The following is a 27,767-nucleotide window of genomic DNA, read 5'->3' on the forward strand; positions in this document are numbered from 1 at the left end:
GGCAGTCAGATCAACTGTGGCGAGTCATGGCTTCTCTCCCCATGAGGTCATGATTGGCAGAGCCATGAGAATACCTGAGCTCTGGTGGGTGGGAGGCCAACCCCCTGATGAATACCAGCCTTGACTCACAATAGAAAGATACATGGAAAAGGTCTTATCTGATATGAGTGCCATTCAGTATCAAGTGGCCGTGCAGTTAAAATGAAACACACAAGGGATGGATAAGAGGTTGGAACATGTAAAGGTGATCGAGTGGGAGGATGGGGACGGAGTGCTATATAAATATTACTCGGACCAAGGCCACGCACTTAGCCAGTGGTGGGTAGGACCTGTCCACATAGTTAACAAGGCTAGTCCCTGCATGTATCAGTTGGAGATACCTCTTAAGAAAGGGAAAAAGAATCTTAAATGGTTTCATTCTAGTCAGCTAAAGGTCTGGAAGGGTGGTGGGAACCCCTGGAAGACTCAAGGATTACTCGTTGCATGGGTGGGCATGTAACAGAGAGTCCTTTACAGTGTGCCTGTATTTCATCCAATCTGGCGCATAGAGTCAAGGAGGGGTCTTTCAACATCACTGTGTATTCCAATGGTCAGTTTCATTCTGCAGATCAGACAATGTGACTGTATACCCCTTATCGACGGTATTTTGTAAATCTAAGTTGTATGACGGGTGGTTGTGATGGAGTACAGACACCCCCCACCAGTTGGGCGCCGCAGTGGGGAGCCACGGCCACCTAACCCCACCCCTTCACCTTTGTGGCACATGCTCGTGCCAGACGCCGGGCTTTTTAAATGTCGGCACAAGGGTGAGTGCGGGCGCAGTAAGAAGAGGCCCAGGGCAGGTGTTGGCCCGAGTGGTTGGTGGGTTGCAGCAAGGAACCCCCCCACCCTCCCAGCCATAAAGGGTTGGACACATAGACCTATAGGGCCCTGGGCTGGGACCTGCGGAGAGGGCAGGCCCCAGTCCCGGCCCCCTATCCCACCCTAAGCAAGAGTTGGGCAGAGTCCTGACCAGAACTGAACCAAGCTGCACAGTCCTTAGCAGAGATAAACTTATTGGATAACCCAGCAACCCCGGAGGGTGTCGGACTGGAAAGGGGAGCACTTAAGTGATGCGCAGGGTGAACTGTAATCCCTGGGGTATGGAGATGGCATGTGGGGTGTGAGGCCTGAAGGGCCAGGATGGAATTAGGTATGCCCAGGGCAGAGGAACATTGGGCAAGGAACAATGGCATCTCTCATCCCACGAACGTCCCTCCCATGGGCTAAAGTAAAAGGGCAGTGCAGCCCATAGTGACCCCCACCTGAGGTGTGCAGAAGGGGTCACGGAGGGACACCCCCCGACAGTGGTCCTCAGCATTGTGATATAACAGGAACCGTAAATAGTTTGTGTCCCGTGTCTGTAGTTCCCAAATCCCTTAATAAGGCAAGTTGTAAAGGGCAGTTGGAAATGATGCTCTCAGGCAATGACTCTGGAATTTGGGCAATGATAGGAGTGTTTGGGGCCAAATTCCACATTCATGTCCAGGTTATGCCTAAGTCTTATGTTAATAGTATCGGCCCAGTTATTGCAAAAAGGGATTTGAAGAGGATGACAACGCAGCCTCGTTATGCCTTAAGAAAGGTAAATGTAGACATGCAAGTCTCTATTAAGACCTTATGACCTGCATGTGTACCTTTTCTTAAACCCCTGTGTGATGGATGGGATGCATGGATGTAGCCAGACATGAACCCCATCTTGTTTTTCCCCTCTCCTCCCTCCCCCAGGGTATGTCTACACTACCCCGCTAGTTCTAGCGGGGTAATGTATGCATACCGAACGTGCAAATGAAGCCCGGGATTTGAATTTCCCGGGCTTTATTTCCATAAGCCGGCCGGCGCCATTTTTAAATGCCGGCTTGTTCGAACCCCGTGCCGTGCGGCTACACGCGGCACGGGCTAGATAGTTCGAACTAGCTAGCCATTCCGAACTATCTGCACAGACTATCTGCGTCTGTGGCCAATGTAGGCGCGCTTTTCCGGAAAAGAGCCCCGATCGCCATTTTCACGATCGGGGCTTTTTTCCGGAAAAGACTACTGGTCTGTACACTGGCCCTTTTCCGGAACAGTGTTCCGGAATAAGGACTTATGCCCGAGCGGGAGCAGAATAGTTTTTCCGGAATAGCGGCTGATTTTGTACAGTAGAGCATCATTGCTATTCCGGAAATTCAAGGGCCAGTGTAGACAGCTCACAGCTTATTCCGGAAAAGCAGCTGATTTTCCGGAATAAATGGCCCAGTGTAGACACAGCCCAGTAGTATAGGTCAGGAATTGGCCATCCTTGATCAATCCCTAGCTGACTCCTTAAATAGAATCGTGGAGTTCAATTATGATGCAATATCCACACTTCAATCGTGGTACCAAAATCAAGAATCAGATTTACAAAGGATTGTTAATACTATGGACACTCTGCAGCGTAATGCATCATGGGCTCTTGGATGTGTCCAAGCCCAGTTGTGGTTACAAACCATTGTCCAAAGACTTTTAAGGACAGGGTTCCAGGGAAGTCTCCCCACAGAAATAAGAAATCTAATGATGAACAGTGTGACCTCATTTGACAAAAATCATTATCACTTATGGAAAATGTTGAATTTTGAATATAACCCTGATTTACACATTGACCCACATAGATTTACCAAACTGGGTGGTCGAGGATCAGGAAGAATTCTTTGAAATAGATCCATCCCCTTGCATTTGGGAGACAAAATGTAGGATATATTTGTCCTACAGAGATTTATCGTGGTCCTCACATCTAAGTATGAATGAAGGGAGGTGCCATTATCATCTATAGCTGAGAAATTCCTCTCAGTCTGAGTTAGTAATTGTAAATAGTCATTGTGTTTGTATAAGAAGTTTACGTGAACATTTCCTTGTTAATTTCTTTTACCCTGTAACTAATGACCCTCATAGTAATTTGTGTTTGTGTTAGCCTTGGAAGGATATAATATTAACTTTGTATCTGAAGAATTAAATACCAAACACATACAGCTCGCATATAGCCTGTACGCTCATGTAGAGCTAGTGCACCTGGGGGGCTAATTTGAGTTTACTGCGTCAACTGGTACAGCATGCTGAGTTAAAAAAGAATTTTGAAAAGGGTGCACCAGGCCTCCAGATACACACACTGGTGGCAGTTTCTATTTGCTAGTCCCATTGACATCAGCAACCCACAATATCTGTTGATCCATCCTTTTGTTATAATTTTATTTGTTCAATTCCTGTTGACTGTGGGAATAATCATAACCATTAGATGGGTAAGGTTAAGAATTAGAAGGTTGGAAAATTGTAACCTAATGTCATCATCTTGTAATAGGATGCCGGCATCGAATCTCTCGAGATAGGATTTTCTTTCCGGCAAGGAGGGGAATGTAGGGTTAAAATTCTCTTAGACGCCATCTTGGACACAGATGCCATTTTGAGAGCCTATCAACAACAGGGACTCCATTTTGCCTACCCTTCTTCTCCCTCCTTTACCGCTTTTTGTGATTTGGCGGGAAATCCTGCAGACACGTGACTATAGTCTGCCTGGTAACAGCAGGATACTTAAGGGCTGCCTCTGGCTTTGCCCGGGGCTGCCCATCTGAGTGGCACAGTGCAGGGTCATTCAGACGGGTACGCCAGGGTCCACACTTGTTAGGTTTGGGGTTGTGGGAGGCACACTTGCAAACGAGGATTGACATCCACCGTCACTCCTTCCTGATCAGGACATACTTGCACCCACAATGACGCAGGGAGAAGGGACTCATTAGGTACTAGGCCGAACGGATCCAGCCGGAGCAGGATTCTGCTGTTCACTCACTTCTAGACGAGTGAGACCAAGCTGAAATCCAGGTGTTGCTGTGAATAGGGCCAGCTCTAGGCACCAGCAAATCAAGCACGTGCTTGGGGCGGCACATTTCCAGGGGTGTCATTTCCAGGTAAGCAGCCGTCCCGGCAATGCCCAGCCCCACCCTGCCCCGCCGATTTTAAAGGGCCATAGGAGACGCTACTACCCGCTGCGCAGCGCTGGCACCATGCGCACCCGGAGCCTGGTAGCTGCCCTCTGCCTCCTGCTGCTGCCCGGCTCTGCCACCTACTTTGGGTCAGCCCTGCCTACTTCGGCAGCTGGGGGGTTGTGGGTTGGGAGTGAGGGGTGCTTGTCGATAGGTAGGGGCTGGACAGGGCAGAGAAAAGGCTGTTGTGACTCAGCAGCGAGAAAGGGGAGGGAGAGTTTACAAAACATTCGTCCTCGAAAAAGAACAAGACAGATGATCCTATTCTTGATCCAAAAGAAAGGTTTAAAGTTGAATGTTTCTATTGTATTTTGGATGTAGCTATAACTTCCATTGAAGAAAGATTTTATTAGTTGCATGGTCTTTGTGAAACTTTTCAATTTTTATACGATATTGGAAATATTAAAAATCAGTTTTCTAAAGAAGACCTCATGAAGCACTGCCAGGACCTACATTTCGTGCTCAGTACTGATAATGCTGCTGACATTGATGGACTAGAATTGTATGATGAATTAATGAATTTATCTGAACTAAGAAGTCTTAAAACTTCCCCTCTAAAAGTATTAGAATTTATAGCAAGAAATGATTTTTTCACTCCAAACACTGCTATAGCATTACGCATTTTTTTAACATTACCAGTATCAGTAGCTTCTGGTGAGTGCAGTTTCACAAAACTGAAATTACTAAAAAATTATTTGAAGTCCACCATGTCTCAAAATCGTGTCAGGACTCGCATTAATTTCAATTGAAAATACCATTGCAAAAAAATTAATTTTACTGAATTATTAAAAGGCTACACAAATATAAAAACCAGAAAAAGTCAGTTCATATAAATTCTTTTAATTTATGAGAAACTGGGTGCACCGGAGGACACTAATGTTTTTCGTTACAGTGTATAATTGAACCAAAATTGTTTGTAATTGTGATTTTGTTAAAATTAAATGAGTACACTAGTAGGAAATTGTTTTATTTCACTAACTACAAATTTTCTGTTTTTATTTTTTTATTTTAAACAGTCAAAAAACAAAACAAAACAAAATATTGCAAAGTACAAACGTGTAAAAGCCAACAAAAGGGGGGGGGGGAGCAGCCAAAACACTTTTTGCTTGGGGAGGCAGAAAACCTAGAGCCGGCCCTGGCTGTGAGGTCCTCAAGTTGTGAGAGATGGTAATGTCCCTGTGACCCTCCTCCCGTCATCTGGGTCCTTACTCTGTGCTTACCTGAGTCGCAGTCAAGCTTGTTTATTTTGTTTCTGTTATGGGGTCCTGTACCATTCCTGCTTATACTTACCTTGTTTACTGTTAATAAATCCTGTTGTTAGTTTACCTTATCTGTCTGTCCTAGTCCTTGGGGAAGACCTAATAACTCCCAGTGACAGACGTGGGTTTGGGGACGGGCCTGACAGCCGGGCCTGACAGCCAGCATCGAGCCAGCTGAGCAGTTGGTATGTGGATGCTCTAGGTGGAGAAAACAAAAGATTGAATTTAAAATTTGTGGGGTTATAATAGAGGGTCATGTTCTTGTGTACCTAGTAGCTAAGCAGTGAAGTTCAAAATGGTGACCAGAGCAGTCATGGTGAAGCATTGTAGGACATCTCATGGACGTTACTAAAGTGGATGTAAATAATGCAGTGTCTATACTGACACGGCATTGACTTAAGTACATCAAACTAAACACTTCACCTCTCATAGAGGTGGAGTTAATAAGTTGGCATAGTGGTGAAGTTATATCAGTGGGAGCAATATTAGGCTACGTCTACACTGGCACCCTTTTCCAGAAATGCTTAAAATGGAACAGTTTTTCCGGTATAAGTATTTCCGGAAAAGCACGTCTACATTGGCAGGACGCTTTTCCGGAAAAGCACTTTTTCCGGAAAAGCATCCATGCCAACGTAGACGCGCTTTTCCGCAAAAAAGCCCCGATCGTCATTTTCGCGATCGGGGCTTTTTTGCGGAAAAGAAATCTGTGCTGTCTACACTGGCCCTTTTCCGGAACAGTTTTTCCGGAAAAGGACTTTTGCCCAAACGGGAGCAGCAGTTTTTCTGGAAAAACAATTACGATTTTACATTAGATCATCATTGCTTTTCCGGAAAAGCAAGCAGCCAGTGTAGACAGCTCACAGCTTATTCCAGAAAAGTGGCTGCTTTTCCAGAATAAGTGGCCCAGTGTAGAGACAGCCTTAGATTGACATAAGCTGTTTTGTGTCAAACTCCAGTCTATAGTATGTAGACCAGGCTTACCTGCTGTACTGTTTAATCCTGCTAAGCACCTGTCATGAGACTAGTGATTTACCTGCTGAATGACCTTGAGCAAGTCACCATACCTTGGTTTCCCCATCTGTAAAATGGGAATAGAGAAAGATACTTTCTGTCTTTTGTAAAATACTTTGAAATCTGGGCCGGGAGGGGGGGGCTGAATAATTTATTACAAACTACCACCCACAAACAACTCCTCCGGTTGTTTTCCCCCTCCCATTCCTTGCCCCTGTGACTTATATCGGTATAAAAGTGTCCCTCAGGGGTACGAAAAATCCACACCACTTGGCCCATGCAGTTGTACTGACTAGGTATAGACTAGGGGGCTGTGTCTACACTGGCCCCTTGAATTTCCGGAAAAGCACTGATGATCTACTGTAAAATCATCAGTGCTTTTCTGGAAAAACTATGCTGCTCCCGTTCGGGCAAAAGTCCTTTTCCGGAAAACTGTTCCGGAAAAGGGCCAGTGTAGACAGCACAGATTTCTTTTCCGCAAAAAAGCCCCGATAGCGAAAATGACGATCGGGGCTTTTTTGCGGAAAAGCACGTCTACATTGGCACGGACGCTTTTCCGGAAAAAGTGCTTTTCTTGAAAAGCATCCTGCCAATGTAGACGCGCTTTTTCCAGAAATACTTATAACGGAAAACTGTTCCGTTTTAAGCATTTCCGGAAAAGGATGCCAGTGTAGACGTAGCTGGGATGTTAAAATCTGCTTAGTTAGGTAAATGTGTAACTGCTAATGGGCGGGGGGGGGGGGGGGGGGCGGAGGGAGTGTGCCATGGCAGAGCTTATCCCCTCAATTTAGCTATCTCCTGGTAGCACCTTAGCTAAAGCACTACAGGTGCAGCACTAAATAGAGCTCTGCCATCAGAGCTGAAGAAAAGCTTTGCATAGCTTGTCTCTCACCAATGCTCCCTGTACTCTAGACACGTGTTCAGCTGCTCAAGAGAGATTCAAATGCCACCCCGCGGAGTAGCAGAGCTGCCAGGTGTTTTGTTTCTAATGGTGGTGCACAAGGGCACACGCCTCTGTGCACACAAACACTGTATCTGCACATGGCTGGGAAAGATTAGGAGCGCTGCCTCGCCACACCCTTTGCGCCAGGTCCCACCCGGCCCCGGGAGCGGCCTGCGCCACGCGCTTGAAGAGAGCTCAGGAACACGGACAAGGCTCCCCCTCCTCCCTAATGCGTCACTCTCCCACGTCAGCGACCACGAGCCGCAACCGACCAGCAGAGGCGACTCCCAGCAGCGCGCCACGCTTCGGTCCTACAACTCCCAGCGTGCAGTGCGCGGGCTGCCGCGCCGCAGCTGCACATCCAGGCAGGTCTAGGGGCGGGCCGAACCGGCGCGGTGCGTGCTGGGAGGAGAAGTCTGGCGGCGGCGCGCTAATCGCTGGGTTCCGGGGCTGCCTTTCTCTCGGGACGGGCGCCGCCATATTGCGGCGGAAGAGAGAGGCACCGAGCGCTGCGCTCCCGGGTCTGGCTGGACCCAGCGGCCCCCACGGGTGAATATCCCCTTCCCTTCGGCCGGGGGGGGGGTGGAGGCCGCGGGTGGGGGCGTGGGGTGGGGAGGGCGGTACCTGATCTGTGCGTTGCGAAGTTGCGCAAACCGAGCGACTGGCGAGCCGTGGCGTGACGCACCGAGAAGCTCGCGCGGCTTCTGATCCCTCGGGTAGGAGAGAGCTGCCCCCCCCCCTCGCCGCCGCCGCTTCTCTTGCTTCCCACCCAGCGCCACCGGCCTCCCTGCCTCGCTCGGACCGCCCAAGAGCCCCCCCCCCCGCCGGACATCGCCGCTGTGCACAGCCCCTCCCCCCTCCGGCCCCGTTACGCGTCGCTCTTCCCGCGTGTTCTGCGCGCCCGCGGGCTCAGGCGCTGCGGGGGCGGGGTCTCAGCTCCCGCGGGGCTGAAGGTTTGTTTCTAGTTATTACTTGCTAAGCGCGTCGCGACGCCTCGCTTCCCTGGGCCTGCTGCCGCCAGACTCCTGGGCGGGGCCTGCTCTCAGCGCTCTCTAAGCCAGGAGTGTGGCGGAAGGAAGAGATCAACGTTGGGGCTTTTTTGCCTCTTTCTGTGGGTTGGCGAGCAACTTTGGTCTCTGTGGCTGGGGAACATTGATGTTTCCGGTCTTGATCTACTCGGTCTTCAAGAAGCTGCAGTACCCACTCTGAGCCCATTGACCCCTCTTTCACCATGCTAAATAGCAAATATGGAGAGGTGGCATAAAGCAATCTCCTATACGAGGCAACGCTTCAGTGTACTTCTCTCCTCCCGCCCCCCTCTATGGCTGAAGGGTAGTTGCCCCTCCGAATTCGAGCACATAGCTGTGGGTGTGCAGGGATCACACAGCACAGCTTGGGGTTGGTCCTACTACCATTTTATCGTGATCAGGACAACACGGGAGGTAATCTAGAAGCCTGAGTAACTGTAAACAGCTGTTTAGCCTCCCTATTGCTAGAAAGACCTCTGCAAGTGTATACCAAACTTATGTAACAAAAGGAATGCAAAAACACAAATGAGCACTGTTGAAGCAATTAAAACTCACCATTACTCATTTGTATAAGACTGGGTGAGGAACCTTTTTGGGGGGAACTGCTGACCCAGAGAAAAATCAGTCAGGGGCTGCAGGTAGGTGGTGGATGCTGGAGTGCCAGTGGGGGAGGCCCTAAGCTGTGGGGGCCAGACAACCCAGAGGCCACAGGTTCCGCACCCCGGTATAAAATCATATGATTTTCTGTTGCTGAGTCTTAATAAAAAGACAAATACATTATTAGAAAATTAACACCTAATGATATTAGACTAACATCCTGCTTGATGTCTGGGAGCTAGTAGTCTTCTATGGAAGCTGTTTAAGATGACGGTGGCAAAGTTGAAAACTTTTGCTACTGTAAGGGAGATGGGGAGAATGCAAGGAAATATGCCAGCAAGGGTCTGAAAGCAGGGCAAAATTGTCTGGTAATAGTAATCTGCGGGTCTGTCTTCCCTTTTTCATGTTGAAAGATTAGTGAGGTGGAAATGCGTATTGTCCCTTTTTTATGTTCTCAGGAGAATGAAATGGGGGCCCTTCTACTCTGGTCTGTAATTCCTCCCTCCTCCACATATGTACAGGCTGTCCTCTCTATAAATCCAAGATGTATTCCATAAAACGTGGATTTACAGCAAAACCACTTAAAGCAGGGAATTTTTTTTCCCCACTGGCTGACTTCTGTTTGCACTTTTTTTTAAATTTTATTTATTTATTTTTTTGCTCAACTTAAGAGCGGGATATGGGAATATTTATAATGTATCAGTTCCTACAAGTGTCAATGACTTAAGTGCGGAACGGATGTATACCAGGGTGACATAGTGGGGACACCCCGTATTCCTGAACATACATGGAGTCTTTGGAGGCAAGACTAAAGAATTTTATCTTTAACATAGGTGTGTATAGAAGGATTTTTTTTTTCTTGTTGGAGGTTTGTTGCTTTTTGTAAATGGTTTTAGTTAAAAACTCCAGGCACAAAAACAAATAGTTAATGAATAAACGTGACTTATAGAAGTATTCTGTCCATTACCGAGGAGGATGACAAAGACAGTTGCAAGCTGGAATAAGTTTTGCTAATACAATAAGCCTCGTTCAGGCTAGGGATGTAAGCGACTAATCAAATAGTTGACTATCTGATAAGCAAAAGCAAATTGGATAGTCGACACACTAGTAGACTAGTCACTCCGCCTCGCCCTTGCTGCCTCTATCAGAAAGTCAGGGGGCGGGAGAGGAGGTAATTCTGGGGGGAGCTGGCTTAAAAGCTAGTTTCCCCCCAGCTCTGTGGGTGGGGTCAGGGATGCAGCCGCAACATTCCACCTTTGAAATGTACAAGAGTCCATGCTGGGGCTCTTGTACATTTTAAAGCGGAAGCGCTACATGGAGCCCAGGGTCAGCGGGCACTCCCCACTGACCCCAGGCTCCCTGCGGCATACACAAGAACCCCTACTGGGACTCTTGTGCATTTCAAAGGAGGAATGCTGTGTGGCACTTCTGCCTTTGAAATATAGCAATTGCTGGGCAGGCTCTTATATCTTTCAAAGTGAAGGCGCCCTTATCAACTAATTGAATAGTTAATGGAAATTCTATTGACTATTCGATTAGTTGATTAATCTAATTTTAACATCCATAGTTCAAGCAAAACCCTGCATGGTCACTTGCTTTAGACCTTTTTCTGCTGAGACACCATTTCACCATTAATCAAAGGATGTTAAGAGGCAGGTAATTCGCTAATCATGTAGTTGATAGAATTTTTGACTACATGACTAGTCAATGAGGAAAGAAGTGCTCAGTCCCAGCTTGTGCTGAGTCTGGAAGCTACCCTCACTGGCTCTCCAGTTTAAATGTACTAAGAGCCAGGCGGGCAGGCAGCCCAGCTCTTAGTACAATTAAACTGCAGAGCCGCAGTGGAGGTAGGTCTCAGATCCGGTGCCAACCAGGACTGAGCCAGGTTTGTCACGGAAAGAGCCAGCGGGGAGGGGAGAGATGGGAATGCGAGTTGTCAACTCAACTAACCAGTAAACCTAGACTAATCAACTACAGCCTCTCCCCGAGTTACAAACGAATTACGGACCAAACACTTGGCCGTAACTTGATTTGTTTGTAACTCGGACCCCATTGAGTTACATAGCGACCGCACTCTTCATAAGCGTGGGTCGCGTTTGTAACTTGGGGACCGCCTTTACGACCACTCCATGGAAGCTTTGGTCGTAAATGCAAATGGTCATAACTCGACTGTTCGCAACTCCGGGACCGGCTGTACTTGCTTACATCCCTACATTAATCTGGACTTTTTTTTTTATTTTGGGCTAATCGTATTTCTTAATATTCCTAGTTCTGAGTCAATAGAGATGTTTTGGACATTAAATGACATGTACTTAATTAAATTTTAAAACATTGAATCCTCTTCCTTTAAATCTTTCCTTGTAAACATGCTACTTGTTAAAGCTTGTCCATGTTGTCCATGACACTTACGTGGTAAATTACATTAACGTTAACGTTAAAAAATTATATCTGAATTGCCCTTGGATTTCACCCTTTGTGGGCTCCTTGCAACATTTCAAAGTGGCAGTGCCACCTGGAGCTCAGAATCAGCTGGGGACTCCCCTACTGACCTCAGGCTCCATGTGGCAGTGCCACTTTGAAACACCACAGGAGCTCAGCATCGGGCTCCTTGTGGCATCTCAAAGTGGCAGTGCCACATGGAGCCCAGCAGGAGAGTCCCCCAGCTGATCCAGCTGCCGCTTTAAAACGCTGTGTTCAGCCCAGGGCCAGCTGGGATATCCCCAGGCTGCATTTGGCATTTCAAAGCGGCAGCACCACGTGGAGCCTGGCATCTGGCCCCAGGCTCCATGCGGCGCTGCCACTTTGAAGTACCCTCTCCACTGCTTCTGCTGCTTGCTGCCTCTTTCTGATAAAGGCAGCAAGAGGGCAGCAGCGACTAGTCTATTAGTCTGTGACTATCCGATAAGCATTTGTGACTAGTCGTTCACATCATAGAATCATAGAACTGGAAGAGACCTCAGAAGGTCATCAAGTCCAGCCCCCTGCTCTAGGCAGGACCACATCCCTAATTTCAAGGTGCTCAGGCAAAGACTAACTTTGCACCAGTGTTCTCAACATCAAAAAAGTAATTTTGGCTTAAAGCTTATAGAATTACCTGAATTTAAATGAATGCATGCATACTTGTTCAGAACAAGATTTCATGGTTTGGGTTTTTTTTTAATAATAAAGCTGTTAGAATTGTTGAGGCAGGAGGAGAAAGAACTGGAGACAGAATTGATTCTTGAAAGGTCTAGTGGAAGTGCATTTTCCTATCATTAGTCCAAATTTCTGCAAGTGTCTCAACTTAGATTCCCAAAATCACTAGTCAGTTTGGAAAATATTGGTCCCTGATGTTAGACTTTAATTCTTCCACTATTCAAATAACTGTCTCATGATGAGAACTCACATCTCACTCTGCGGTCTGGTGGAATGCTGCTAACAGCAACATGCATGTATCCTTTTAATATGAAAATACTATATGGCCCCCTCTTGGCAATATGCAAATGAGGCAAAGCGTGGAATATTGCTGTGCCTCATTTGCATAATTAACGAAGCTCCGTTTTCGTGCAAGAGGCTTTTGCACAAAAAGGAGCAGTCTGCATGGCTCCTTTTTGTGCAAAACCTCCCTCTTGTGCAAGAGCTGTTCTTCCTCTTTTTTTTCCTGGAAGAACAGATCTTGCTCAGGTGGGGGGTTTTGCGCAAAAAGGAGCCGTGTAGACTGCTCCTTTTTGCGCAAAAGCCTCTTGCACAAAAATGGAACCTCATAATTATGCAAATGAGGTGCAGCAATATTCCATGCTTCACCTCATTTGCATATTTTTTGTGCAAGAGGGGGCAGTATAGACATGGCCTATAGGCATTTGGGGCTTATTTGAACGAAGAACTGTGACTTTCAGAATGAAGTAATATTAACTGGATTAAGAGTTATAAAATGTATCTTTCAGATGATACATCATATAACTACAGTTCCGTAAAATGCATCTTTGGGTTCATGTTTGAATCAGAATGACTTCTATAGCTATTTTCTTTTGTTTACAAATAAAAAACTGCTTCTCATTATTAATTCTGAGTTTGAAAATCACTAGGGCTTTTTTCTACATACATATTGTCCTCAATAATGAGGACTGCAATTGGAACTTGGTTAACAATTCTGTTGATAGTGTATGTCCCAGATTATGCTTTAGATCACTATCCAAATCTGGGTTAGTTGTATGGGAACAAAAATAGCGAACAAACAAAAAAATCTCTTGTTTTCAGAAAAGTAATGAAACAGAAGGTGTAAATCTAGTGAGTATAAGATGTTTTTGTCACTTCAGATCATAGCTACTTTTCAGAGAGGAGATAAAATTGATATAACATTGTCTGATCAGTGGACTGTGCAGTCGTTGAAATATATCATTGATGTTACATGTCCAGTGCTCTTGCGATATTTTTTTTTATAAAATATGGGAAACCTTTATAGATTTGGTGGGCCTGCATTTGACAGGCTGTATCACTTGGATCTGATGCTGCCAAGCAGAAAGCTAGCCCAGCACTTCTCTAGGAGTGAATGATTTTACCCTGTAATTAATTTTCATACTTCTATGATGCTCAAGTGCATTCCCTGATGCTGAACTAATGCCTTTATCAAAGAGTAGATAACAGAAATATTAGTTTATACTATAAAAAGAAACTTAAGTGTTCTTCCCTGCACGTTTTATTTAAGACTGTAATTAAGGACTTCTTTCTGAGGAATCCTATTTCTAACAAGATTTGGATTTGTTGTCACTTGGCTATCTAATTTGACCAATGACCAGGATTTCTGGGGCTTCAGTTAGAAGTGACTCAGATCAGGTAATTTTTACTTCATTACTTTGATGACCAGTGCTAATTAAACAACTGTTATTTTACAGTTTCACCTTTAAACTAAAATGAGTGGCTGCCGTGTCTTCGTTGGACGTTTGAGCCCACATGCCCGGGAACGGGATGTGGAGAAATTCTTCAAAGGATATGGACACATACGTGAAATCCATCTGAAAAATGGTTTTGGGTTTGTGGTAGGTATATCATTGTGTTTCCTCTTTTATGCAGTTACAGGCTCAGTTACCTTAATAGCATGGAGGGGACGTCACTTAGGGAAGAAATGTTTGAGACTAGCCGTTCGGGTAGGGGAATAAAACATGTTCGTTTCTGCTTTCAATTGCTTTTCATGCGAGCTAATAAAAGTATTAAGGATGTAAGTAGCTAGTCAAATAGTCAACTACCTAATAAGCCTAAGCTGTATCAGAAGCAGCAAGGGGGCAGTTTGGAAGCAGGAGCCGGTGCTGAGGGAAGCCAGCTTAAAAGCTGGTTTCCCACAGTACTGTCGTCATGGTGCCTTCTATCATCGTCGTCCCCCCCTTTCTCCCCCGCACTGCTGACTCTGATAGAGGCAGTAGTGCGGTGGGAGGGGGCCACAGGGGAGGCTGCCTGCTGTGGGCCCTGGCTCTGTTCGCGGTCAGCCCTGGCTGCCATAGGCAGGGGCTGCTGCCTGTCTGCGGGAGGTCTCAGAGGGGCCCCCATGGACCAAGTTTGCTGGACCTAGCATGAGCCAGGACTAAGGAGGTATGGCTCAGGCCCAGCTTGCCCCGGGTCCTGGAGCTACCCCTGCTGCAGCTCTGCATTTTAAATGTAGTAATAGCTGGACAACTCTTACTACATTTCAAATGCAGGACTTTAGCAATCCCAGACCTGGCATGAACTGGCCTTACTCTGTCCCAGCTCGTGCTGGGTCCGGGACCTACCCCCACTACAGTTCTGCAGTTTAAATGTAGTAAGAGCTGGGCTGCCTGTGCGCCCAGTTCCTACTACATTTAAACTTCAGAGCCACAGTGCGGGTAGCTTCTGGACCCGGCTCAAGCAGGGACAGAGCGCCTTACCTGATTGTGTAGTCGTCACAAATTGTATTGATTACAGGATTAGCCAGTTTCTTGTCTCTGAGCATCCTTAAACACACATACATATATATTACACACACACACACAGTGTAAAATGATTGAGCAAGTATTTATCTACTACAATTGGTTCCTAGCATAGTAAAGGCATTCTGATTGGTTGATATTAAAACTCTGTATTATTTTGTTATCACATACTGTAGGAAATACATTAAAGAGCCACTTGCTGCTCACAAGCTGCAGTCTGAGTATCACTGCTCTAAAGAATGGCTTGGTGTCAGTTGTTGCCGAAAACAGTTGTAAAAGTGTTTTTCTATTGAAACCTCATAAAGGAATGGACTTCAGTAATCATCACACTCCTTGTTTATAGCCATTAAGACAATAATAAATTATAAAATTTACCTCTAATAGCACTTTTTTAAATCAAGAACCTTAAAGCATTTTAATACACTAACAAAAGCTAGGTAAGTAATATTCCCATTTTACATACTGGTGAACTGAGTAAAAGAGATTAAGTAACTTGGCAGAAGTCAGATAGCAAATCTATAGTAGAGCTATGAATATAATCCGTAATACCCAATTCTTGGTTTTCCTCATTAAGGGCCAGATTCTGATATCCTTACTCAGGGTGTAGCATCTCAATGTGTGTACAGGCAGTCCCCGGGTTACGTACAAGATAGGGACTGTAGGCTTGTTCTTAAGTTGAATCTGTATGTAAGTTGGAACTGGCGTCCAGATTCAGCCTCTGCTGAAACTGATCAGTTTCAACAGCGGCTGAATCTGGATGCCAGTTCTGACTTGCATACAGATTCAACTTAAGAACCCCAGGCATCCCCAAGTCAGCTGCTGCTGAAACTGATCAGCGGCTGATTCCAGGAAGCCCGGAGCAGGGGCTTCCTGTAGTCAGCCACTGGTCAGTTTCAGCAGCGGCTGACTTGGGGATGCCTGGGGCAGAGCAGCTGGGGTGCTGCTCTGCCCCAGGCGTTCTGATTCAGCCGCTGCTGAAACTGACCAGCAGTGGCTGAATCAGGACTGGGGCAGAGCAGCTGGGGTGCAGGACCAACCGGCAGCGCCCCAGCTGCTGTACCACAGGCGTCTGGAGCAAAGCCGCAGAGCACGGGGGTAGCGGGACAGCCCAGACGCGCCGTGGCTGTCCTGCTGCCCTCGGGCTCCGCGGCTTTGCTTCCCGTCCCCCTGGTCTGCAGACCAGGGGGACGCGGAGCAAAGTGGCGGAACACGCGGGCAGCAGACAGCCCAGACACGCGTCTGGGCTGTCCACTGCCCGCGTGTTCCGCCACTTTGCTCTGCTTTGCTCCCCGTCTCCCTGGTCTGCAGACCAGAAGGACGGGGAGCAAAGCGGCGGAACACGCGGGCAGCAGACAGCCCAGACGCGTCTGGGCTGCCCGCGTGCTCCGCCGCTTTGCTTCCTTTCCCTGGTCTGCTGGAGACCAGGGAGAGGGCCCCGTTCGTAACTACATAACGTCGACAGAACTCAGCAGTTTTGTCGAAGCTGGTAAACCTCATTTTACGAGGAATAACGCCTTTTGTCAACAGAGTTCTGTCGACAGAAGGTGTTACTGCATCTAAACTGTCCTTTGCATCTACACTGCCATGTTGACAAAGCAGCTTGCTTTGTCGACAGAACTGAATGTAGTGTAGACGCTCTTTGTCGACAGAAGCTTTGTCGACAGTATCTGTCGACAAAACTTCTGTTGACAAAAGCCTGTAGTCTAGACGTACCCTCAGGTGCTGCAGGACTCCTTGTCTCTTTTGCAGATCCAGACTAACACGACTACCCCTCTGATACTAGTGGGAAATGTTAGCTCATTATAAATTTCCAATGCTTATTTCTGTTTCTTCCTAGGAGTTTGAAGATCACAGAGATGCTGATGATGCAGTTTATGAACTGAATGGTAAAGAACTGTGCAATGAAAGGTAAACTTCAAATATGCTTTTTCTAAAGCACTAAATACATTTTATACCCCAAATGTGATGCACTAAGCTCTGCTTCCACATCTAATTCCCGTGGCTCTGACATATCTCCATATAGGTAGAAGGGTCTATTAACATATCCTGATGCAAGGGGGGGGGGAATTGGATTGTAACATAGAATTCAACTGCTTTTTTTGGACAGAAGTAGTGGAATTAGTCTTCCTTTCAATGGTTTATTCCTCTCTTCCCCAAGTGAACAGATGCTACCTTACTGGAAATGGCAAATCCATTCATTTCACTCTTCTTTTCATTAGTCCATCTGTCACTTCCAGAAATTGATCAGCACCTCTAAGCATATGTATGACTTGTAAGAGTGCCATACATTCACTGTATATAAGAAACCAATAAGTTATTAAAATAAGGTAAAAAACAAACTATCCATGTGGTCCTTTTCACATCCTGCTGCTGTTTATAGCCTTGTTCTTTCCTTCTGACCATTAAATCTAAACTGCACACATGTAGTAAATTTCATGTAAACACAATGAGTTTTGGATGCTTATGAAATATCTGCCATTCATTCTGGTATGCTACAGCCAATAAACTAAGGCTCTCTTTTGATTCTGCATGTGTACTTCGTATTTCAAAGGTTTGAAGTGACTTAAGTAGTTACGGATTTTTTTCTTCATGTTTAAGGGTTACAATTGAATATGCCAGGGCACGAAGAGGGAGAGGCAGATTTCCACAACGGTTCAATTATTACCAGTCACGTAGCAGTGGATCTGGGTGAGTGATCTGGTCTCATTTTACTGCATCTAAAATAACTGTTTAAGCACTGTGTGTCCCTATTGTATTTTCTTCTTTCTAGCAGTGGCAATAGGGGAAGCTCCACATCCTTACATAGCATTGAGAAAACCAGTACTGACGCCCCCAGATTTTGCAACCTGCATCTCAACTAGGGCATCTCTCTACCTAAGCAATGTGTCATGGGTTTAATATTACTATACAGCAGTGGTTCTCCAGTGTATATTCTGTGAATCACTTCCAAATAAAGTTCCTCTCCTGGACCTTCTAAGCTGCTAAATTTTCTCATTGTTTGGTTCTAAAAAGTTTAACTGAGCAAACGCTGTGGTGGGTTTTCATAGACCATAGTAAGAACCATTACTGTAGGAACAAAGGACCAACATGCACGGCCATCAGTATAAAAATACTAATGAGCAAAAGTTGCTGATTGAATAGAAAGTGACCCCTCAAGGACAATCTCTATCCTTAGATTAAATCTAAAAATAGTTATGGTATATAATATGTATCTACTATATATGCTGGGTATGGAGTTTGTGTGGAAAAAGTATTATTTTGAATTTATTTAATGTGAATGTGATCTTTTATCAATTTTTATAACAGATTTTCTTAAATGACATATTTTTCAGAGTTGTTTAAATGACACAACACATTCAATTTTTTTTCTTTAAATTATTACCTCTAGTATCTTTCTGAAGTAAATCATTTGAACTGATGTATTCTGTAGTAATTATCTATGGACTATGCAGAGGAGTTGTTGAAAGGAGGATAAACATTTCACTGAATTATAATTCTTAACCTCTCTGCAGTTTTTTTAGAGGCAGAGTTCCTCCCAACCCCAGGCCAGTAAAATCTGGGCATCTAATTTGCATATGCAAGTATGCTAATTAGATTATTTTTTCTTTAGTGGCAGTGACCTTGATGCGATAGGACCGAGGTCTGGGCTAAAAGTGAACTTTTAAAGTAGGAAGTGTGATTGAAGGTCGTGGGCATCTGACGTTTTGGCCATGTTCATGACGTCAGACACCCGGTGCCAGACAGGAAGAGACTACCGTTTGCAATAATGAAAAAATGGGACTCAGCCTTCCAGTTTTGGGACTCTGGGACTTCTGTTTAAATGCTCTGAAGATCTGGATATTCTGAAAAAAATTGGGACACTTTGAGGTATGCGCTGAAATCAAATTACCTATGCTTCAGTGTACAAATCAGTACACACTGCTAGGGTTACATTTATGGGATGAGGCATAGAATTGAAAGAACTATAACATAGAGTCATTCCAGCATCTAGACTGAACAAATTAACTTAAGGTGTGACCCCAAAGAAAGTATTAATTTTCTTTCTATCCTAATCTTTTCATAACAGTAAGCCGAGTTTTTGTGCCAGGGCAAATAACATTTTACATACATGCTTACACACACTAGACAGTTTTTCTTCATATTAATGTCATTTTGCATGTGCGAAAGGACAGGCTAGGAAGTAATGACTATTGGTTTTCCTATCCAAAACTGAGGAACAGTGTCATTGGGTGTACTTAGATTTGGGTGCTCACTGTAGTCTGTTTCATTTGAAAAAAATAACTGAATACAAGGGTGCCCAAGTAGCAATACATCTTTGAATTGCAGTTTTGTGATGTACAGATTTGAGAGGATGCAAAAAAAAATGTTCTAAGTGGTGTGGTCTGGCTTAAATTGCTGTCAGTGCTTTGTAACTACCTTGATCACTTTTACCAGGAACAGCTGAGTGGCAGAACAGTAGTCAGGTGGAAACCGTTTATCTTCTCACTGTACTGTTCTTGTTTTCCTGCTATTCTGATAGAAGTCCTACATAACACCATTAGCAGAACTGTACATCACATCTGCACAAGCCAGTGTGTTTTTTCCAAACTCCTTGATGGTTCTCAGATCCTCCAATTGAGTTGTTGGGATTGGGATCACTGATTGCCTGTTAGGGACTTCCTCTCTCTTCTCCCTTCCTCCCCCCCTTTTCAGCACCTCATAACTCCTGACTAGACCATTTTTTCTTTAAAATAAACTTTTTAATCAACATTCATTTAAAACTATCATATAGTAATTATAGTAATTTCTTTCAGTAATGTTTCATGATATGAAAACTTATTTTATTCATAAAGTGCCACTGTCACTTACAAGCAATCAGTTGGCTTCATGTTGTGTTTCTTGAAGTCAGAAAATTTTGACGCATGAGAAACTGCCATGGGATACATTGGCATATCCAAATATTAGCAACTGCTTGGGAATTGAGAACCATTGGGTTAAACCGTCTTCAAATGTGTATGTGTCTCTGACTTCGAAAGGCAGAATTTAGCCTCTTGTCAGCAAGGATGTAATTACAGCCTTCAGTGGGAGTACCCTCCGGAGGCATAATATTTGATCAAAGCCATTAGTGTACTTAGATTATACTTTTCTTGGCTCTGAGCTAATTTAATGAAAATACAGTAGCCTTCTAGAAGTCTGAAAATGTCATCTGTATAGAATGCCTGTGTGTGAAGTTCTTTCATTGAAATACTAATTTATTGCTAAATTCCGCACTTCCATTCTTACAGTGGGAATATGCTTTTAAATATAGTATAGAGTTAACTAGGCAGAATCTAATCTGCAGTCCATCTGTAAGAAAAACAACTAGTATTTAATTTTATCAGCAAACCATCAGAACACATGAGTTTCTGTGTAAGAGTTTTACATATTCTGCATTGGGAAAATGTATCTTATTGTCTCTGAATTCTTATAGCTGGTATGGACCTCCTGTTCGTACTGAACACAGAATTATAGTTGAAAATCTTTCTTCACGGATCAGCTGGCAGGTGAGTTAGATTTTAATCTTTTTAAAATCTTTTAATACATGATTTTATTCTGAGCATTTTATTTTCTTGCCCTTAAGGAGGCAGTTTGCAATTTATTTAAAGCCAATTTATTTAAAGCCATAATAAATATTTAACTTTTATTAAGTTTTTTAAAAAGTTCTTGCATTATTATACTCCAACACTTCAGAGTAACTAATTTCAAAGCAATTTTTTAATTTGGGATTATATCGTTTTACTAGGAATATCTGAGATTTCCAGATCTTTGAGTTTACAATTTTTGTTATGATTGAAACTCATAGTCTTTTACAATTGTAGATGAAACATGATTAAGAATCCATTAATACTGCATGAATAAAGCAAATTCCAAGAAAGCTATTTATCCCATAGTGTACTTAATGCAGCAGTTCAGATACAGTCTTTTAAAAATTGTCTTTAAAGCTATCTCACTGCATTTGTGATGTCTACAACTTTTTTCTAATCTTTATCGGGCTTGAAAAGAACAACCACATGATCACTGTTTATATTAATGTGTGTTTTGTCTAATATACCCATTATAAGGAATTAACTTTTCTTTGTGGGCTTTACACCATACATTAATGAACAGGGATGGATTTTGTGTGCATACTGAAAAGATGGACATGAATAGATTGTGTTAGTTTAAGGCTCTGGCCCTTGCAATAAGAACTGCAAGAGCAAATATTCTGTGCCTTTCTGGAGTTTCACTGATGTTAATGGTGGTGCTTCACAGAGGTTCAGGGTTCCACCCGTGTGGATCCAGTGGCATAATTAGGACTGAAGTTTGCAAAGCTTCATGTCACTCTTTCATATAGAAAGCACAGTATTTTATTATTAAATAGTAAACTTCTGATTAGTTTTAAACCTGATTCAAGATAAGTGGGTTTCATCTAAATCGCTCTAGTGTTTAATACACAACTTCTGTGTATAAAGTGATCGCTCTAAAAATCACTGATCTTGTAAAGGTGACATGGGGGGGCAGGGAAAACTGTAATGGAGTGTTGAGGAGAGCAATCATTTAATGGAGGTACTTATGTTTAAATTTAATTCATAGCATGGAAATTGGACTTTGCAATAACACTTGAATATTTGTAATGGCTTTATTCTTACTAATTACATGTTAGACTTACATCCACTTAATTCAGATTCACCTGTGGTTGCCTGAGCACATGAACATATCCATACCTAAATGTTTGGAGTAAAATTTCTTGAATGCTTAAATGCTAAGTAAGTTCATGCTAATGCAAGCACTCTTCAAAAGCTCCCTCACAAGCTTTGCGCTTTGTAGGCTTCGTGTGAAATTACTGTGAATCTTGGCACTAGCTCATTGGAGGTGATGTAAGGAGGATATTATGCCATTTATCCTAGATTAGTGGAAATGCACAATTAAAGTGCATGTAAATTAGAAGTGACAAATTATATAGCAAAACTGTTTAAAAACACAATTGCTTCTCTATAAAATTCCCTGTATACAAATTTAGTTTAGTTTTGCAGCCATAATGCATCAACTTTTTAACTATTAACATTTTAAAGTAGTATTAATATGATAGATTAGACTAGCAATACAGTAGTCACTAAAATACTGGTTTTTAGATTATCCCAAGAAATGTTCTGGTCTTCATCTCCCTTTGAAAAAAAACTAGCTAACTTGAATGAAGTAGATGCAATACCTTGTCTCCAAAACTTGTAGGCATCTTGGGTGTGTGCAGCTCCCCAGGATTTAAGACAGACTGTAATTTGATTTTAAAGCCAGCACATTCAGATGCTACAAATAGTTAAAACGTGTGTCCAGATGATAACTTTCTTCCCATTTTATGACTTCATGTGTGTTTAGAGCCAAACTAGTATTTTTAATTACCTACGCCCATGACAGCGCAAATTTATTGCGACTGGTTTTTTTGTCAGCTCTGCTAGTTCTCCTGAAAATAAATTATAGTTGAAATTGATGATCGATCTGTGATTGCTAAGAGAAAAATAAAAGCCGTGTCTTTAGTTTTAATATGAATGGTTATTCTTTTTCACAATTTTGTGTTCTTTAAAAATGTATTATCTTAAATCTTTAATTGCTGAAGATTATGTGGATATATTTTTGTGAATAAGGTGCAACCAAACAGTACCCCTTGTGAATTGTCAGATTTCATTGCTGCTGCTTTTTTTGTTTGTTTTGTTTTTTTGTTAAAGAGATTATGTTGTTTTAAGGCCATTTGTTGTTTGAAGGAGAGCAGTGTCCTAAAACTTCTTACCTATACAAACTTGCATCTTCTCTCTTCAAATAATATTGTTAGTGTCTTAATGATATCTCCTTGTTCTGTTATACAACTTTTTAGGGTTGTGATCCTTGGCAAATCAGAGTTTAAATATTATATACATTTGTTTGGATGGCTCAATTTTAGAACCTAAAACAACATAAACTAGAATGCAGGTTTATGTGATTGCCTTACTTAATTTCATTTTCTTAGCAGCACTTCTAAATTAGAGCATTTTTTTCTAGGTTAAGAAAACCTTTGATTTTATTAATAATAAATGTATAACTTGTTGGGTGAAATCCTTGCACCCACTGAAGTCCATGACTTCAGTAGAGTCAGGATTTCACCCTTTATCTCTGAATTTCTGTACCTATGTTTAGTTTGCAGTAATGGTTTTTATATGTGGCTGTGGATCATGTATTAAATGTGCTAGCTCAATGAGATTGTTTAGGTTTTTAAACATTTTAAACAAAAGTATTTTGCAACCTAAAGTGTAATTCAGATGTTCACTTTTAGAACTAAATTATTGAGCTTCATTAACACATTAAACTGAGCCTTCCGTATGCTGTAGCAAATGTTCTAAAGTTTATTTCTTAGTTTTTTGTTTGTATTTTTTCTCAAATACATTTCTAACCAAGTGCATTTTGAACCTCTTTTAACAGCCTTGCTTTGGGTTAACCCTCGTTTCTCTTGTGTGGAGAAGAGAGAGAGCCCAAGAGTTTGGGGTTTCTAGTGGCTGAAATTCTAGGGCTTGGCCTGTTCTGAATTTTCCTTTTGGTTCCTATGACACTCCTGTCTTGGCGATCTAGATCTTGGTTTGTCCAGGTTTGATCTCGATTTGGCTAGCACAGGTCAGCCGCAGGTTCTGTATCCACTTCCGGATGTTATCAAGTATTTTCAGGGTCTCTGGTACATCCCCTTGAAGCGTATTGCTATGAGCCATTCCTCTACCCTTCTCATGTAAGGGAGTTCCTCTTGGCCAGCTAGGTAGTGGACAAGCGACTGTTTGCTTAAGGTACCTGCTTATGTCATCTGACCACTTGTGGTATATTGCGGTAAGTAGCCTTGGGCTATAAAATGCACAATATTATTTGGAGAATATATTGTTTTTAAGTTTTGAAACTAACTTATAAATATAATTGTACTTATCTTTAATCAGCTGTAACATTATTTGTTCATGTTTTATACTGTGGGGCAAGTAAAGATGCTATAGTGTATATTCAGTCTCTTGAAATTAACTACAATATCTCTTTTTGAAATAACACTGAAGTGACAGACTGATGAAAGCCAGAAAATCAGTTAAGACAGATTAACACTGAATATTCTGCCTTTTTTGTCAGTTTGCTATAATCATAGCATTAATTGAACATAGACATTTTGCATTTAATTTTTGTGTATGTATCTTTACATGGGGGAGGAAGAGAATGCATATAGGCAATTTTAAATGTGCAAGATTCTAATTTAAACTAGGTTTTCCAAAATAGTCTTTATGGTCAGTTATAAATGTTCACATATAATAACATATAACTCCTTATCTGGTATAGTTAGTGTTAATTAGTGCTTTAATTGCTGCATCATGTTTTCATAAGAGCTGCTTTTGGGTTATGGGCTTTTAATTTAAAATCAATTTGTTTTTATTTTTGTAACTGTTACTAAGTTGGCTGAGTTTGAAAAGAAGTGTAAATGCAAAAATTGTAACCTGTCTAACAGAGAACTTTACTTTTTTTTAACTTACCGATAGCTTGTTAGTGTATTTCATGTTTAAGCTGAACTGTAACTTTTACTGCAGGACTTGAAAGATGTTATGAGAAAGGCTGGAGAGGTGACCTATGTGGATGCGCACAGAAACAGGAATGAAGGGTAAATCCATAATTGTGTATATATCTGGGCAATACCTAGATAACAAAGATCCAATCCTCCTGCTGTTTCAAAATGTAAAAATCACCGTACATAGAGCTTATCTTAGCTGTTCTTTCACAAATTTCCTTTTAGGAAACTTGTACAAATGTTGACACTCCATTAACATATGCTTAGGGACTTGTTGGGGCTAGCCAAGAAAAAAGAAATTGTGCCAGGAATATCGCTGTTCTCCAGTGAATCTCAGCTGCCAGATCAACTCTTACAAATGCAATGTAGACAGGTGCAACTTAAAGCTGCCCTGATAATGTTTGGGGGGAAGAGAAGTGTAAATGAGACCAACTAACCAAGGGAATTATATTTACTGCTAATGTTTTAAGGAGGCAAGAGACTTGGCTCATTTATGGTCCGTCTTCCCTGAAAAGCTTACAGGCAGATCCTCAAGTGCCATACCTTGTAATAGCTTGAGTGACTCCCAGCTGATGTACAGCAACTGAGATCTGCCCCCAAGTGAGGACTTCAGAAGTTTGCCTTTATCATTCAGTATGATTTAAAATGGGTGTGTACATTGGAGGTGGTTAGGATTGTTGTGTCAGTCCTGTTACTAATCAAGCTAGAAAATCAATTTTAAAGAGTTAAAACATGAGCCTATAGAGCTATAAGAATGCAGACTGTACATGCTAATGAATATAATTTTTTTCTCTGCTTTACCTCCATTCTCTCCCATAACTTATTTTTGTGACTTCTTGATGCTCCCTAGTGTTGTGGAGTTTGCATCATATGACGACATGAAGAGTGCATTGGACAAGTTGGATGGCACTGAGCTCAATGGGCGCAAAATTAAATTAATTGAAGATCGCAAATCACACAGGTATGTCACCTGGCCCGGTAGTTCTGGATGTTGGTATTAGTACTGCCAAGTTGTAATATTTAACTCCTTTATCAATTGCAGTACCATAGTAGAAAACCAGTTTTCAGCAGTCAGTGTATTATAAAAAACTTCAGACAAAATGTATATTCAGAAAAGATGTATTTTAAGCACAGATTTGAGTTTTATTTGCTGTATTTTTGGTGAAAAGAGGATTTTATAAAGAGAAAATCTGATTATTTTTTTTTCAAATGGACAAAATGAAATAGATTCCATCCAAAATTTGGCTTACATTAAAATGGTGGTAATTTAGTAGAAAACTTCATCCATATCTTTTCAGATGCTTTTTCATTATTCAGTTTTCAGGAATTTTGCAAAACTGCTTTTCTGGCAAGACCCAGTAAAAAGCAACTAATGTGTTTTTAAAACTATTCTGATTTCAACATTTTTAAGTGGTAATGAAATATTTTAATGTCAGTTCCATCATAATTTAAACAATGATCTGTTTTGTTAAATGGAAAAAGATTGATGGGAGAGCAAGGGATGCAATTTTCAAATCTTTAAGCTTGCAGAGTTCTTGTGATATTTAGACATGTTAACATCTTACTGGGAACCCAAGATTTGTCCCTAATTTCCATATTCTTTTCTAGGGGGAAAAATGACTAATGTATTCTTGTGTTTGCGTTTTTCTTGATAGATGAATATAAATTGTTTACATTTTCTCTGGGTTTAGTTGACTTTTTCTTCTGCTGTACAGGAGACAAGTAATTGGAACTGATGTCTTAGGACTCCTTGGATATCCCTTGTGTAGGACAGTCTTAAAGACAATATCTTAAGAGCCTGAATGTTTTGTTCAGTGCTTTGAGTTCTGTAGATAGAAATTTTATGGGTGCAAAGTTCTTTTTTAAAAAAATAGTTAATATCCATTTAAATTCTTAATTTAAAAGTACTCCAGAGTAAGACCTTTTAATGTGTTTTTTCTCACCCCACCCCACCCCACCCCACCCCCAGAAGCAGGTCTCGTTCGAGAAGTTACTCAAGATCTCGCAGCAAGTCCAAGTCTGCAAGGTCTTCTCGGTCATCCAGTAGGTCTCGCTCTCGCTCTCGCTCTCGCTCTCGCACACCTGACAAAAAATATTCTCAGAAGAGCCACCACTCTGGTGTGCAGCCATCTTCTCCATCTCCTCGTTCTTCCAAGAAAAAATCTCGTTCTCGGTCAAGCTCTGCTGAAAGCCGTAGTTAGTGTATTCCAAAAGATGTGCCAGTGTGTTTAATTGGAGTCATATTTCCCTAAAAGCTTGAGACAAATAACAAACAGGGGGGAAGGGGGGAGGGGGGGAGAGTTAACATGATGAGGGACTGTCCACCTTTTTCATTACCAAAATGCATGTCATCAGACTGCAGCACATGTAACTGGCCTTCTCTATCTCTGATGGAGGTAGAGCAAGGGTTGCCAATTAATACAGTGCTTTATTTCATCAGTAAACAACATCTCACCTAGTTGCATGCACCATGTACACATAATGTAAGGTTTCAGGTTGAGTCCATACACTGCATTTTTTTTCAAAGATCTTGCCTTCCAAAACCACACATTTGTATTAGTTTTGGGTGTTTTTTGTTTTTGTTTTTTTTTGGGGGGGGGGGGGGGAGAAGTACTGGATCTGTAGAACCTGAAACATAGATTTTATTCATTAGTCAGACTTTCTTTTTTGTAAGTAGATAACTTAATTCTTTTAATGGCTTAATATTTGGCTCATCCCCATTGCTGGGCTGAACTGCCCATTAAATTCCATTCATAGTATACAGGTGTCCTTTAGTACTTGTCAGTACATTACTGCCTAATTAGGTAGTGAGTGAATCAATATCTTAAGGAGTCAATTTCCAGTTATAGTGGGATACACCATGACCAGGTGACAAAAATTATCAGGATTTTCTTTTAGTTAGTGAGACTTCCAGTAGGTAGGTGTAAGGAAGAGTGTGGAGGGCCCTCATTTGACAGATGAACCCGTTAGCAATTCTATCAGATATACAAGCCTCCTATATATTTTCTGGTTTTTAATAGTTTATAAAAGCAGCATAGCTTTCATATCCACAAGAGTATGATGCTAAATAGTATGAACAAATGTGACTAACCATAGTTAAAATGGTTAATGAAGGGAAAGTTTATTTCAGAACCTGACAGCAGGAAAAATTTCCAGTAAAAGTTTAGTTAAGGTCATGACAGGAAAACTTGGTAATGTCTAAGATTAAAGAGAAAGGGTATCTTCCTTAAATTTACCAAATGTGCAATAGTTTTGATTAATAGGTATTTCTACTGCAAATAGTACTGTAGGTTCTTATAGTTTATTGTGATTAGTATTTTTTGGCTTTTGAATAATTAAAAGAAGGGGAATCTTGTTGGAAATAGTTTGTAAATCACACCCTAAGGCATACTTATGTTAAACATACAATAAACAAGTGTCTTCTTGCTGA

At 42.3% G+C, this 27,767-nt stretch overlaps 1 protein-coding gene and 1 long non-coding RNA gene across 4 annotated transcripts in view; one reads left to right on the forward strand and one right to left on the reverse strand.

Moving 5' to 3' along the window:
• The window catches only part of LOC142829145 (uncharacterized), a 27,657-nt gene extending 19,647 nt beyond the window's left edge, over nucleotides 1-8,010 (reverse strand). The window contains exons 1-2 of the long non-coding RNA XR_012903480.2: nucleotides 7,869-8,010; nucleotides 6,324-6,368 (exon numbers count right to left, since the gene is read on the reverse strand). This is a non-coding gene — a long non-coding RNA (uncharacterized LOC142829145). The remainder of the gene's footprint in view (nucleotides 1-6,323; nucleotides 6,369-7,868) is intronic.
• LOC102453174 (serine/arginine-rich splicing factor 5-like) lies at nucleotides 7,635-27,767 on the forward strand. 3 transcript variants are annotated; one of them, XM_075927347.2, is made up of 8 exons: nucleotides 7,635-7,793; nucleotides 13,741-13,884; nucleotides 16,625-16,695; nucleotides 17,386-17,475; nucleotides 20,237-20,309; nucleotides 24,360-24,430; nucleotides 25,188-25,298; nucleotides 26,307-27,767. In XM_075927347.2, the coding sequence occupies exons 2-8, from the start codon at nucleotides 13,759-13,761 to the stop codon at nucleotides 26,536-26,538; spliced, it is 774 nt and encodes a 257-aa protein (XP_075783462.1). In that variant the 5' UTR covers nucleotides 7,635-7,793; nucleotides 13,741-13,758; the 3' UTR covers nucleotides 26,539-27,767. The 3 variants fall into 3 exon arrangements, with proteins under 3 accessions (XP_075783462.1, XP_075783464.1, XP_075783463.1); XM_075927349.2 differs by having other exon boundaries at nucleotides 26,310-27,767; XM_075927348.2 differs by lacking the exon at nucleotides 7,635-7,793 and adding an exon at nucleotides 7,861-7,960.

The sequence above is a fragment of the Pelodiscus sinensis genome, chromosome 5 (genome assembly GCF_052426305.1).
Source record: "Pelodiscus sinensis isolate ZL-2025 chromosome 5, ASM5242630v1, whole genome shotgun sequence".
Lineage (NCBI taxonomy): Eukaryota > Metazoa > Chordata > Testudines > Trionychidae > Pelodiscus > Pelodiscus sinensis.

What these genes read in the sequence shown, in the direction of transcription:
- LOC102453174 (XM_075927347.2), top strand. Translation starts at nt 13,759, where the DNA reads ATGAGTGGCTGCCGTGTCTTCGTTGGACGTTTGAGCCCACATGCCCGG. An exon ending in AAAATGGTTTTGGGTTTGTG is followed by an intron (nt 13,885 to 16,624) that starts GTAGGTATATCA and finishes GTTTCTTCCTAG; the next exon opens with GAGTTTGAAGATCACAGAGA. An exon ending in CTTCACGGATCAGCTGGCAG is followed by an intron (nt 20,310 to 24,359) that starts GTGAGTTAGATT and finishes CTTTTACTGCAG; the next exon opens with GACTTGAAAGATGTTATGAG.